Source organism: Athene noctua, chromosome 22, assembly GCF_965140245.1.
Source record: "Athene noctua chromosome 22, bAthNoc1.hap1.1, whole genome shotgun sequence".
In the NCBI taxonomy this organism is placed as follows: Eukaryota; Metazoa; Chordata; class Aves; order Strigiformes; family Strigidae; genus Athene; species Athene noctua.
Window position 1 is genome coordinate 926,871 of NC_134058.1, and position 13,709 is coordinate 940,579.

General features: G+C 50.7%; 2 protein-coding genes across 4 annotated transcripts; one reads left to right on the forward strand and one right to left on the reverse strand.

Moving 5' to 3' along the window:
* The first annotated feature begins 5,964 nt into the window (after positions 1-5,964).
* C22H1orf174 (chromosome 22 C1orf174 homolog) lies at positions 5,965-9,276 on the forward strand. Its single transcript, XM_074925123.1, has 3 exons — positions 5,965-6,234; positions 6,785-7,279; positions 8,122-9,276. The coding sequence occupies exons 1-3, from the start codon at positions 5,965-5,967 to the stop codon at positions 8,230-8,232; spliced, it is 876 nt and encodes a 291-aa protein (XP_074781224.1). The 3' UTR covers positions 8,233-9,276.
* Positions 9,277-9,418: 142 nt separating this feature from the next.
* On the reverse strand, positions 9,419-13,678 carry DFFB (DNA fragmentation factor subunit beta). 3 transcript variants are annotated; one of them, XM_074924847.1, is made up of 7 exons: positions 13,547-13,678; positions 13,350-13,476; positions 13,057-13,245; positions 12,283-12,362; positions 11,957-12,127; positions 11,691-11,791; positions 9,419-11,217 (listed from the first exon to the last, which is right to left on the reverse strand). In XM_074924847.1, exons 1-7 carry the CDS (start codon positions 13,670-13,672, stop codon positions 11,001-11,003), a joined length of 1,011 nt encoding a protein of 336 aa, XP_074780948.1. In that variant the 5' UTR covers positions 13,673-13,678; the 3' UTR covers positions 9,419-11,000. The 3 variants fall into 3 exon arrangements, with proteins under 3 accessions (XP_074780948.1, XP_074780947.1, XP_074780946.1); XM_074924846.1 differs by having other exon boundaries at positions 13,057-13,269; XM_074924845.1 differs by having other exon boundaries at positions 13,057-13,288; positions 13,342-13,476.
* Positions 13,679-13,709: the final 31 nt, after the last annotated feature.

Consider the following 13,709-nt stretch of genomic DNA (forward strand, 5'->3'; position numbering starts at 1 on the left):
CTCTGACAGTCACACGGGCCACACCTCTGTTAAAAGGTAAGTCTCATCTCCAGCTGGGTTCAAAGGCATGTGCTAATGTGATAAAATCAGGCAAAATTGTGTAAAATTACTACTTTAAAATATCCTGGCGATCTTCCATTTTCAGCCCCTCTTTAGCTTTCCCTATCTGCGTTGCTGACGAGCGGTGTGGCTGCGAGGGCTGGCGGAGCTGACCCCTTCCCCGAGCTGCCCCGCGCCGCCAGCTCTGAGGGAGCGAGACCCGTGGCCGTCCCGCGGGGGCTCGGCCGCCTTGGGCAGCGCTTGCCGCCGTCCTGTAAGCCCAGATTTCTTCTCCCGTCCCGCAGCGTCCCGCGGTTCGTGCCCGGCGGTCCCAGCAGAGCGCTGCGAAGGGAAGGAGCTGGGGAGGGGAGACGAACGCGGTCCTGAGGGGGTTTGCACGTGCTCAGAGGAAAAAAGGCTTCAAAGCCCGTAAACATCCGAGAGCGGCCACCCTGAAGTGACCCTCGTGCAGGACGCTCCCCTGCTCGTGGCGCTGCTCCCACGGCTTACCCCGTGCTCGGGAGCAGCCGGGAAGCAGGACAAACCCTGGGGGGGTGTAACTCCCCCGCGGAGCAGCGCGCTTCCCCAGCCGCTCACGCTCGGCCCCTGCTATTTTCTCATTGCTGGCAGGGACTGACTAATTCTGATGGGAGCAGAGAGAATTTGCTATTACCCGAAGACAATAGAGCAAAGATAACTCATCCCCATCTCAGAAGCGATCTCTGCAGGAGGGTTTTGAGGCGGGTTTCCGACCATCTCCCTTTGCGGACCACCAAGCAGTCTTTAAAGAACCCTTTATATTTTTAGCAGCAACATAATAGTGGTGGAAATTTAATAAACTTCACCATCAAATATTTATCCCATTACACTGGCCTAAGTAATTTAAGCAGCTGCAATCAACATTGTGGTTTTATTTTTAATGAGCCTTGTGTAAAACAGCCTCTTCTATTGTTGTCAGGTGTGTAAGGAAGAGAGTTGCATTTACTCAAAGAGTATTTAATCTCAAAGAAAGAACGTTAAAATAAGGCACAACACTTAGCAAGATGTTACCTGCTGCTGGTACAAGGGCTAGGCAAGCCTGATGTTTACTGGCACTTAGGACAGGGGAAGAGCACAGCTTCTTTTTTTTTAATTGAACAAGACAAATAATACAGAGGGCTCAAATTCTGGATGGAGTTCAGCCTTGCTGAATGCACCGTTCCCAGCTGACAGCCGGGCAGCGTGGCGATGCCAGGACAGGCGGCTTAGGGACGAGGAAGAGCAGGGTGGGCTGGAGGAACTAGGACAAAGCTGGGAGATCCAGGCCAGCTGGGAACTGCTTAACGCAACGGCTCCAGCGCCCTGGGCTTCCCCAGCAAAGAAACCAAAATATGGGGCATCTGGGCCACTGGCTGGCGGGCACAGAGGCCTGACCGGGAGGTGAGCCTCTCCCACGCTACCGGGGCAGGGGTGTGGGCTCCAGGGGCCACCACAGCCTCGCAAAGCCCCCGAGCTCCGGCCTTGGCCCACGCGTGGCTCCAGGCGCTGCATCGCTGGTCTAACACTGACCCCCAGTGTCTGGCAGCTGGTTAGGCCGAGCTGCTGCCCTGGGCTGGGCCCAGCTTGGCTGCTGGGAGTAGCTGAATAAGGAGCGAAGTCAAAGCGACTATTAAATTTGATGTAAATTAAACCACAATCCCTGTAGCAAAACGATCTGAAAAGGAGGAAAGTGGTGGGAAGAGAACGCTTGCTTGCATGACTGCAGTTAAAGCAACTGTTAAATTAAGTCAGGAAAAGATTTCTGTAAGCTGTTGATTTTTAATGGCAAGGCTAAGTTGCCGCAGTCCATGTAATCAGATTCCTGGAGCAAAGGTAACAATTTGGTCTCAGTGGGAGGCTTTGTGCTGGGAGAGATTTACTGAAACGCTTTAAAAATCAACGCTGCTGAAAGTAGTTAAGGTCTTCGGAAGGGTAGGAAACCTTGGGCAAATCAGGTGCCCTGAATTCAGAGTGCTTTGGAGAGGATTTGCTGAGTAAGCACTCGAGATTGTTACAAAAACTGGGTCTGTGCATCAGTAGCGGGGAGGATCCGATCGCCAGCAGCAGCCCCTGGGCAGGGTCTGGCGTCTCGGGATGCCGCTGCCCCGGGGAGGCCAGTGCCGTGCAGCTCCTCAGCCAGGCAAGAACTGCAGCGATCCAGCTTGAGCTGGGTCCTCTGTGTTCTCTATTTCTCAGACGTCCCTTAGGGTTTTTCGTTAATGAACTTCAAAATTTTTCTTTTTGCCGCTCTTTCTTGCAAAGCCTGTGTACTCCGCTCAGTTGTGTTAATTAATGGCTTCAGGTACTGGCCTTCCACGTTGGGCTCGTGATACGATACTAGCAAGAAAGCCGACATAAGACTCAAAAAGAGATTTCTCACATGAAATTTCATTGTGTGTCATAAATTCCCTGTTATTTCTATGTCGAGGCTCTCTAGTTCCTGGTGTGAACTCTCCTCAGTAATGAAAATGAAGGTCTTAGTTTAAGCGATGCAAAGCTACTCGAGACAGCAGCGTTCAGGGCAGAGGGGCGCCAACCCCCCTGAATGTTTCCATTCTAGCTGGGATATCAACTCATCAGAAATTCGTTCAAGGAGACAGCGCCTCTGGGAGCCCAAAGTCCGCGGCTCAGCGTTCACTGTCGTCACCCGAGTTGGCATGACAACATCACTTGATAGGAGAGAACAACAGCTAAAAAGTTGCGTCTTCAAATCTTGAGGAAAAGACTGATTTGTGCTGCCAGTGCTCGCTCTGCCGAGGAGGCAGCGGGGAGGAAGGATGCCTCAGCGTGGTTAGGCAGGGAGCGAGGCTCCCTATGCCGGTTATTAGGCAGCGGATCCTCCTCCTCCTTTCTCCCCAGGTGCTGTTAACAAAGAACAACTCAGCCACCTTAACTAAAAATCACTTTCCCATAGCAGGAAAAGACCAGCCAGTGCTCCTGCTGGATGACTGTTGAGTTTGATAGACCTCGCATTCAACAGTTAACAGCCAGCATGTTTACAGGCAACACTTTTTTTGGCTGCTGTCCCTAGCATGTCACTAATGTTTAGCCAAACGAACTGGGAGGATTATAACAGACAGGGACACTGGTGCAAGTGACAGGCACAGAGACAAGTGCTGCAAGAAGCTGATTTACACATCGAGTTTCACAGCCTGAACCTCCCTTCCTGCTCAATAAGCTCATCAGCTGCTGCTTTATACCCGCCAGCCAGCTTTCATAAAAATGAGGAAGCTCACAAAATCTTTTTTTTTTTTTTTTTTTGCCTGCCTGCTTAGACAACAGATTCTAATAAAAACCACTCTTTAATATTGTTGAAAATAAGCCCCTCTTTTATGTGAAAATGTGAATTTAATGTAAATAGTTTGTGCTGCTCTGATTCTCTTTAAGGGCTGCTTGGCTGTTGGCAGTCCCTGTGTAGCCTTTCAAGTCACTCAGGAGACGCTGCCTGCTGCTGAGCTGTGGGCTGATCTCGGAGGGGATCTGCGCTCCCGCTTGCCTCTCCCGGCTCTCTGCGCTACGTGACAGCTGGTTTCTCAGAGAGGGATCAGCCATATTTCAGAAAATTCAACAACATCTGCAGCTGTGAAATTGTCACCACCTTCCCACAAAATAACATGGTTATAGGGGAAAATGCGGCGAGTGTAATACAAGAGCTCTGCAAAGGAGCCCTGGCATGCTGGCTTCAGCTGCGCAAGGTGCTGTGTCCCTTGGAGGTGTCCGAGGCCACCCCGAGCAGCCTCAGGTCCCTGTGGTTGTGTATCTCCACGCCATGTGCTGCCGCAGACGGTGAGCCCACGTCCACGCTGGGGCACCGAAGCCCACGAGGCTGCTTCGGGTTGAGCCGCCCCTGCCTCCATCGCTTGAATACGCACATCAGTTTTACAAAGCGGTGTAAAGAATGAGAAAACACATAGCGTGGTGAAAAGTAGTTATTAAAATCTTCAAAATTAAATTTTTCTCACTATTTTCAGTTCGTTGGGGAAATTAAAACAACAACCGAGTTCTCCAGCTACAGAGATGCTGTTCCTCAGCCAGTTCTAGTCCTCTTCTGTTTACGAGACAGTATAGGTTTTCACTGCCTAATAAAAACAATCATCTGTATTCCGTGGCTGCAAGCAACAACACTGTGAGAGAGCGGAGCAAGTCGAGAAGCTTTTGGAGGAGAATATGAATTATCTCAGCCAGGGAACAAAGCACAGAAGGACCCCTGAGCACCAAGAGAAATTGCAGAACAACGTGTCAGGCATGTCTCCGAACCTCTGCAGTTTAACTGGGAGACTTTATGCTTTTGAGAAAAAAATGTCTTGCTTGAATATTCCCATAGGTACATTCTTGCCACTTATTTCTGCAATTTAAATTGTTGCTCATGTTTTTTAAGGCCAGGATGAACGAACAAGCATTTTATCAGCTAAGTTGGATTGAGGAGCACAGGTGATATCCTCAAACCGCTGAGACTTGTGGTATGGCTCTGCAATGAGCAAGAACATTAAGGGCTGCTATAAAGAAACAAGCTCCTGTGCCCTCAGCCGGACAGAATTATAAAAATCCCCACAGCGTCCTCAAAGCACTGAATTAACACAAGAGCGAGCTGTAGTTTAATGTGATGGATGGAGCCCCTGGGCTCCATCGGCGGACGCTGCCGTCCCTCCTCCTCGGGCACAGACCATCAGGGCACGCCAGTACCTACAATCTCTCCAAATGGGCAAGCGTGCTACCTCGCCTCCCCCAGTAAAGTAAGTGAAAATAATTACATACTTAAATCTAGGTGTCGGGCTGCTTTGCTACACAGAAATTCATCTGCTATCGTCAGAGTCCTTGAAGTTAAAGAGGGATTTGAGTTACTGACATAATTTGTTCCCTGAGGGCTGTGGAAACGAACTGAGAGGCATATCTGAATAATAACTCCCCAACCGAACATCTTGTAACAGGAGCAAGCGTTGCTCCAGAAGGAAGACACAATGGGAAGCAGAAGATCTGAAACGTTTATAACCTATGCAGCCATCAGGCAGAATTTGTTTGGTTTTATTCCCCGGGCAGCAGTCCATCAGGGAGATGTGGAGGCAAATCTCCTCTGTTTTCACTTTGCTAAAGCTTATTTTAAGTAACTCTGTGATGGGCCAAGGCAGGGTCTGGCTCTCTGTGATGGGTCCGGGGTTGGCTGCCCCGTTTGCCACAGGTTGAGGCAGGGTCCTCGCCCTGGGCCCGTCTTGCCACACCAGCGAGCCGGGACGAGAAGGGATGGTAAGAGAAGGGATGAGGGCAAGAGAAGGGATGATGGCAAGGGAAGGGATGGTAAGAGAAGGGATGATGGCAAGGGAAGGGATGATGGCAAGAGAAGGGATGATGGCAAGGGAAGGGATGGCAAGAGAAGGATGATGGTAAGAGAAGGGATGATGGCAAGGGAAGGGATGATGGCAAGGGAAGGGATGATGGCAAGGGAAGGGATGATGGCAAGAGAAGGGATGGCAAGGGAAGGGATGATGGCAAGGGAAGGGATGGTAAGAGAAGGGATGATGGCAAGGGAAGGGATGGTAAGAGAAGGGATGATGGCAAGAGAAGGGATGGCAAGAGAAGGGATGATGGCAAGGGAAGGGATGATGGCAAGGGAAGGGATGATGGCAAGGGAAGGGATGGTAAGAGGAGGATGATGGCAAGGGAAGGGATGATGGCAAGGGAAGGGATGATGGCAAGGGAAGGGATGGTAAGAGAAGGGATGATGGCAAGAGAAGGGATGGCAAGAGAAGGGATGATGGCAAGGGAAGGGATGATGGCAAGGGAAGGGATGGTAAGAGGAGGATGATGGCAAGGGAAGGGATGACGGTAAGAGAAGGGATGGCAAGAGAAGGGACGATGGCAAGACAGGGTAAGGCCCGGCCCGGCCGCCCCTGAGGCGAGCGGCTCCACAAGATGGCGAGCGCGGGCTCCCGCGCTCTCTCCAAGATGGCGGCGGGTGGCGCGGCGCGGCGGGCGGGCGCGGAGCGGGGCCGGAGCCGCCCGGGGACCCGCGGCCCGGCGCTCCCCGGGCGGCAGCGGCGGCGGCAGCGGCCCGGCGGGCGCTGTGCGAAGGGCTCCCCGGACGGCGGGCGCCCGGCAGCCGCCTCTGCTCAGCCCGCCGGGGACGCGCCGCCGGCCGCCCGCTGCCGCCTGAAGCGGGGCGGCCCCCGGCCGCCGAGCCTGGTAGGAAGGAGAGAACCGGGACCGGGGACCAGAAACCGTGGCGGGGGCGCGGCTCGTTCTGAACGGCTCCAAACCGAGCGCCACCAGGAGGGAATTAACGTCTCCCGGCAGTTCTTTGCCTTCCCGCTGTGTGCCCGGGCGACAGCGTGGCGCCGGGCCGGCTCCGGGGCGGCCGCTGCCCGCAGGCCGGGGCAGGCTGCGTGCGGGCCGCGGGCCAGCCGCAGGCGCGCTGCTGCAGCCGGTGATGGCCCGTGCTGGCACCTCAGCTGCCATCCCCGGCATCCCCAGGAAACAGGGATTAGCCGTGTACTGTGCTGCTTCCTGCTTTGAGAAGGAGCTTTCCACTGGTGATGGACTGCACGTTGCGGTGATGCTCCTCTGCTCCTCGTTTCTTCTTTTCATGTGCATTTCCTACTAACCATTTTTCTTAGCAGTGCTGCTTTGGATCAAGGTTCCGTATCCAGCCTTGCAGCTAAAAAGATACGGTGATTTTACTTTTCCTTATTTCAAGTAAGCTTTGTGTTTTGTTTTGTTTTTTTTTTCCTAACAGTGTTCCTCACGCAAAGTGGCTGACAGACGACCCTCAAAGAGGCTAAAATGTGAAAAAAGGAGTCTAGTAAAATCAGAACTAGAAGGACTTACATGTGGAAGTGAAAACCTTGCTGCCTTGGGGGAAACGCCTAAAACATCTGAAGGGGATCTATGTTCAGAAGGTCTAGGAGGCCGCGATATAATTCAACAGAAAAAAGGTGAAAGCATTTCAGAGACTAATGAAGACAAACAGGAGGAGGAACGTAGTGTTTCTCTCAAACCACATGCAGTGAAATCAAGCAGCGCTCCATCACAAACGGACGGTGATAAAAACGCGCACAGTGAAGTCAGCAGTGAGGAGGAGAGCAGCTGTGAGAGTGTACTTTCAGGTGGGTCTAGCGTGGAGGATCTCCCGAGGAAGAGGATACAGCTAGACAATAGCGCTTTCTTGGATGAAGACAGCAACCAGCCGATGCCAGTGGACCGGTTCTTTGGAGATGTCCAGTTCATACAGGTAAAATGATGACACTGTTCACTCTACAGATTCAGTTCTGTCCCGCATCGGTCTCACATCTTCAAACCAAAGTGGGCTAGACTCACAATTGCAGGCAAACTTGACCAGTATTGGCAGATACCTGGAGTCGTATCCCTGAGCCCTAGATAGAATTGTCTCAGAGATTAAATTGCCAAGGCAAGTTAATTTCAGATGCGAAATCTGTCTTAATTATTCCAATTCCTTAAGACAGATATTTTTACTCATACAGTGTTGTTCTGTCAAAATAGTTTTTCCCTGGACATTCATTCTTAATTGTGATTTTTGTAATTCTTTGGAATGGAAATGTTTCTGGCCCCCTGTCCTTCTGGACTGATCAAGGGCCAGAGCTTTAAATTCAAATCCCAGGTCTGCCTTTAACATTGCATAACTTTGGGCAAGTGATGCCACCTTCTTTTTAGTATTTCATGCGGATTGGTCATTAGCAGGGGTCATGGTTTTAGCGGGAGCAGGGGGGATTCACTTGTGGAGCGCTTCAGGCTCCCTGAACCTTCTGAAGCCAGCAGGAATGCCAGCCCTCGCTTTGGCCCCCTGCTGGGACTGGTTCAGGCAAGCCCTGCTCTGGCCACGGCTTTACGCCAGCCCTGCTCTAGCCACGGCTTTACGCCAGCCCTGCTCTAGCCACGGCTTTACGCCAGCCCTGCTCTAGCCACGGCTTTACGCCACCGCTTCCAAGTGAAGAGGCGTGTTGTGTTGGTGCCTGATGCACCAGGTGTGGAGGGCTGTGACCTGGTGGGGAGGTAGGAGGTCTGCCATTTGTTGCACCAGACTTCCCTTAACGATTTTCTCTTTTTTTCTTAAAGGATCTCCCACCAGTTGCACTCCCAAGCACAACGATGAGCAGGCGAGAATTCAGAAAGCTGCATTTCATTGCAAAGGAAGATGAGGAGGAGGAGGAAGAGGATGTTGTCTAACAACAAACTGTAAACAAGTTAAACCTTTTTTTTTTCTTTGCAACCACGTATGATGGTTGGCTGTGGCACTAACAGAAGGTGTCTGTGTTTGCCTTTTCTCAGAACTGGTAGAGTTTGTTTTTCTGCAGCTGGGAGATATTCTCCCACAGTTATCTGGACCAAAGTGACTGAATTTTTAGTGATTTGGAAATAAATTGTAGTTTATAGTATTACCACTTATATTTAGGAAAAAACCCAGGGAAAATAGAAGTTCTTACTGCTTTTTTATAAATTTGAGCCCATATCTGGAGTGAACACTTTGTCTCACTCCTATTTTTTTTTTTTTTTTTTAAATAGCCAAGACAAGCATGTTAAGAGCAAAGTCCTTTTAATTCTGTGACGGCAGCCGCTGTGGCACCCAGATAGTAATGCAGCCCGTTGTCCACCCAGCCTCTACCCCGTCACTTGTGTCACTTTGTTTGCATCTAAACCAGAACCAATTACACCTCTGCAATGCAGCTCTGCTGGCAAAGCCAAGCACGTGGATGTCAGTGTGGGTTCAGCCGTGTCAATCTCCGAAGTTAAATACATTTTTATTGCACGTCAGTTCTCTGAACCACCCCCACCACGTGAAGCTGACTGCTTCCCGCTTCCCCCAGGCCTGCCAGGAGCTCTGCCTGTTCTAACAGTTGTGTAACACAGCTCGTGCAGTATTTTCAGTTAACTGCCAAGAGTTATGAGTAGGAAATTTGTAAACAAATACACTGGTGGTGATAAAGGAGGAATAAAATCTCTCTGCATGACTCAGTACATGAACGAGTACTGATTGCTGAGGATACGGGATAGTCCACCAAATTTGTTATTTTGGCCTGCATTTTTAGAAAATAATGAGCAACCTCTGGTGGTTTCAGGAGCTGTGAACTCACCCAATGTTTATAATACTTCTTTGAAAGTGTGATTATGCAATAAGCTTCCACATCTTTATTGTTAAAAATAGTTTCTTCTACATTTCTAAAAATATAAAATGTTATCAGCAGATGGTTTAAATAAATATTAATTTCTACAGCTATAGCCTGTTAAACACTCAAAAGTTGTAAGCCAAACAAATTGCATATGCATGACATGTTAATTTATTCACATTTCCACTCCAGCTGATGCATTGTTTCTGTCAACGATATTTCTTGGCTCCTTTTCACTCTAATTCTGTAACACAGAAAAATCTAATTTTTTAATAGCATATTCATGGTTTTCAGCACAACTCCATCTTGAAGTAGCTCTCCCAGCTTTCCTCAAATGCCGTATTTGCTACCGTCTCTTTCTAGCAAACGTCTTCACACACACTCACTTTAGTGGCAGCGCTGTGTAAAACGGGGATTTTCAGTTGGCAGGAAGCGGGCCGTACAGACGACAGCGCGTTTGTCATCAGAATCCGAGCTGCGATGCTTCCCCTGATGTCTAAACAGCACGGAGCACGTTTCCATCCTGGCTCCTGCTGGGCGCGTTCAGCCAGGCAGCTGCAAGGATCGATTCCGTGCACCGGTACTCGGAACCCCGTGTTTAAAATGCGCCGGCTTACTTTTCCTATTCAAGTGTCTGGGAGGGGGACTGAGTTTGTTTAAAGGTGAATCAACACTCTCCGTAGCAAAGCTGCTGCGTTTCTAAGACCTGCACAGTTGTGGCTCACACAGCAACGCTGCCTTAGTGCAGTTCTGTGGGGACTGCCTGGATTTGCCCCCGTAAGAGCCCCGGTGACAGCAGGGGTGACAAGAGCTCTTCCCTCCAGGTGACTGAGGTTATTGAGAGCAGTAACTGGTGCTCCATCCGCAGACACAGCTCCCTGCGCTCAGTCTTTCCAGTCTGTACTGGCCACACTGGCTTACATCTGATTAACTACTCCTGTGCCTCTGCCTCCACATACATACACAGAAAGATGGTGGCAATTTTTTTATTTAAAAAAAAAAACCACCCTGGCCTTGTTCACAGTGACAGTCCCTAAAAGTTCAGCTGGTATTTTAAAAACAAAATCCAAGTAAAAATTGATTTATTTGTATTTTGTTACCTGAGGTAGAAGTGTTTTGCAAAAGCAATATCCTCTAAAGCACCAGGTAAACACGATTATTATACAGTAATGTTGCTTGTACTGCTTCAAGCAAAAGAGGCAGAGACTTTGAAAGGAAAGAAATCGATGGGAAAGATGACAAAGAATAAGGTGGTAAAAGCAAAGCTATGCCGTGGCCTTGCTCCTCTAAGAGACGAGCAGCAGGAGAGGGGCCGGGGCTGGGTGCAGGTATTTTGGTACAGAAGAGCCAGCGGCTCTGCCCCCGAATCGCCCTTTGGCACAGGTGAGATACAGCCCTTGGCTCCCTGGAAAAGGCACAGAGCAGAATTATCCTGAAGTATTCTTCCTCTGGCTTCACGTTCAGAGAAATATGAATCTACAAGTCCCCCCAGAGGAGCTTCTGGGAAGTCTTTGGTCTAAGTTTCGTTGCTGTGCACGGTGGTTTTGGGCCTAGGGCATCATCCCTGTCAGCCTCTGGCCTCGTGTTGACACTCTCACAGCTGTACTGCATGGCAGCGTGGTCTAAGGAAGGCTCGTAGTCAGAAGGCAGGAGAGCAGAATTAGGCGTGATAGGAATGTACATGTCATGAGAGTGCAGCTGATTTACTTGCAAGCCTCTTTTGCCAGGGACTCCTAAATAAGTTTTTGTCTAAGAAACCAGAGCTATTTAAAAATGATACCATGTGACGTGACTTCAAAAAAAAAGCAGAAGTCACTTCCAGAGATAGCACTACGAAATCTTGTGGTTTTGCTTCCTTTTTCTGTAAATTTTAGTTTTGTCACAGCTGAAATTATGATTGGTTTTCTTATGGCAAGCGATATGCACAAGTTTTAAATTGTCCACGGTAAACAGCAGCTGATAGAAGTATTCCCAGTTCACTTCTCGTTCACCTCGTGTTTTGACCGCTTCTGCCAGTTCTGGGATGACAGCACGCTTCTTCTCTATTCTTCAGTACACAAAGGAGAACACAATATTGCCATCAAAAGCTTTTCATAATAATCAAGTCCCCATCTTCCTTTTAGAGCCAGGCAGAATTTGAATTCTTTCACCATAACTAGGTTTACAAATTATTTTTTTTTCCTGAGGAAATTAGATTAAGCAAATCCCGTTTGCCTCACAAGCGCTCAACGCCTCAAAAATGGGTCTGCGGGTTTCTGCTCGAGAGGAGTCTTTACAAAGGGTAATGTGGTGAGGAGGGTTATGTTTCCGTACAAAGAAAATCTGAACGGAAGCAGAGCAGCTAAGGAGACAGCATTATCATCTGTCTTGGGGATTTTATGTTCCCAGGAACAGCTGCAGCACCCGAGCATCTTTTATCACCACGCACTAACTGCGCAGCGGGGGGGGTAAGGACTCGAGGGCTGCACCTTTCCTGCCTAAGACAAGGGGCATGAAACTGGATGACGGCTTTGTACATACACGTGATCAAGATTCCAGGTACTGAAGAGGATTCTGCTCTCCCTGTTACTGTAGGGGTTGATGGAGTGCTTAGAGGAGCAGTCATCTCTGTCGAAAGGTCCCTGGAAAACAAGACAGCTGCAGGCACAGGCGTACTGCTCCTCCCCCAGGCAGCCAACGACAGACCCGCACCAGCTTCCCAGGGACCGTTTCCTTCCTCTGATGCCATACAGATCGGCCACGGCTTGCTGGGACCAAGACTCTGCTTTAGAAAGGGCTGAACTTACCTGACAAGAGAACCAGCCCTCCGCAGTGCACAGCCGGACTGCCTCCTCCTCTCTTCTGTCAAAGTAGCACCCGTTGTACTTCACAGATCTCAGTTTATCTGACATCAGGTCAATGATCCTTTTGTACGCATCTCTTGCTGTAGGATGAACAGTTGAAATAGAACTACTAACCTGGGGGGGGGGGGAAAAACCAACAATCATTCCTTGGTGGCTGTAGCAGCCTGAGGCTCTCTTTTACAATCAGTTCATTGCACTGTAAAAGCATTCTATACATACGCGGTCACAGAATTACCTTGAAAATAAGTTATTTTAACAGAAACTTTTACCTCTTTCATGTAGCTTCGTATTCTGCTTTCACAACTGTATCGCATGTAGCTTGATTTGTTCTTGAAACGAGACTCTAGACCTGAAGGGATTTAGACTGTGTTGGAACTTGGTACTTAGTGCTGTGCCTCCGCCTAGCTGGGTATTTATCCCTTCTTTTCACAAACTCAGTATGCACAGATTTTTTTTTTCCTTTCCCATTTTTATTTTACTGGTTCACGACTACCCTGCTGTTAGCACTTAAAAGGACCACGCAGAGCATCTGCTGCGAGAGCAGTAGCTGATATTATAGTTGTTAAACGTTTCTCCTTATTGTGCATACACACAGAACGCTACGAGATTATTAAAGGAAAACCAGATTGTTCAGGAAGAGCTGCAGCAAGGACTTGGAATGGGGATCTTGCAAAGGAAGTATAAGTAAAACATAAAGCTGAGCTGGCTGATACGTGCCAGCTATCAATATATTATTAGCAAACCGTTATAAGATTGTAAATGCAGACCTACGTTAACGGGGAAAAATGTATTCCTGACCGATCTTGGATAGAGCAATAGGGATCACTGGGTTTTTTACCATTTTCTGATACTAAACATGCACGTATTTTACAGAAACTTAAAAACGCGGGCTCACGTAAGCGGTAGCTAATCCCCCGGCCAGGTACCGCCTCGCACCAGGCAGGGGGGCTCCCGGATTTATTTTTACGCTTTTCCTCAAGCACAGTAAAATTGACAGAAGCGCCCCGGCGGCCCCCGGCAGCTCCCCCGGGCGGCAGAGCTACCTTCGAACCACCTCCCGTCCTCCTGCCTGTCCTCGGCCAGGATGTTCTCGCTCAGGTTGTGCAGGAGATCCGCCAGCAGCTTCTGCCTCCGGGGGGCCCGCTCGTCCGAGAGCAGCTGCCGCGCCGCCGCCACCACCGCGTCCCTCTGCGCGGAGAGGGCGGCCAGGAACCGCTCGATATCGCTGGCACCTGCGGCGGGCGAGGAGGCGCCGGCTGAGGGGCCGGGCCCGGGCTCTCCCCGCCGCCGGTGGTTCCCCCGCTCCCCGCTCCCGCCCGCCCCCCGGCGCACTCACAGCCCCGCCAGGTCTCCCCGGGGCCCAGCAGCACCAGCTCCGTCTGCGGCGGCAGGGCGCGGAAGTAGCTCTCGGTCAGCTCCGTCCCGTCCTCGTAGAGGCAGAGGCGGCTGCCTGGCAAGGGAAGCTGCCCCCCGGGCCGGTGAGAGGCGGGCGGGCCCGCCGCGCCAGCCCCGCGCCTCGGCCCCGGCCCGCACCTGCAGCAGCCGGCAGCCCTTCCGCAGCAGCCCGCGCAGGCTCCCGGCCGCCACCCCGAACTTCTGGGGGCTGCCGCAGCCGCGCAGGCGGAAGGGCCGCGGCGGCCCCGCCGGGACAGCCGCCATCTTCCCGCCGCCGCGGCGCTGCGCGTGCGCCCGGCAG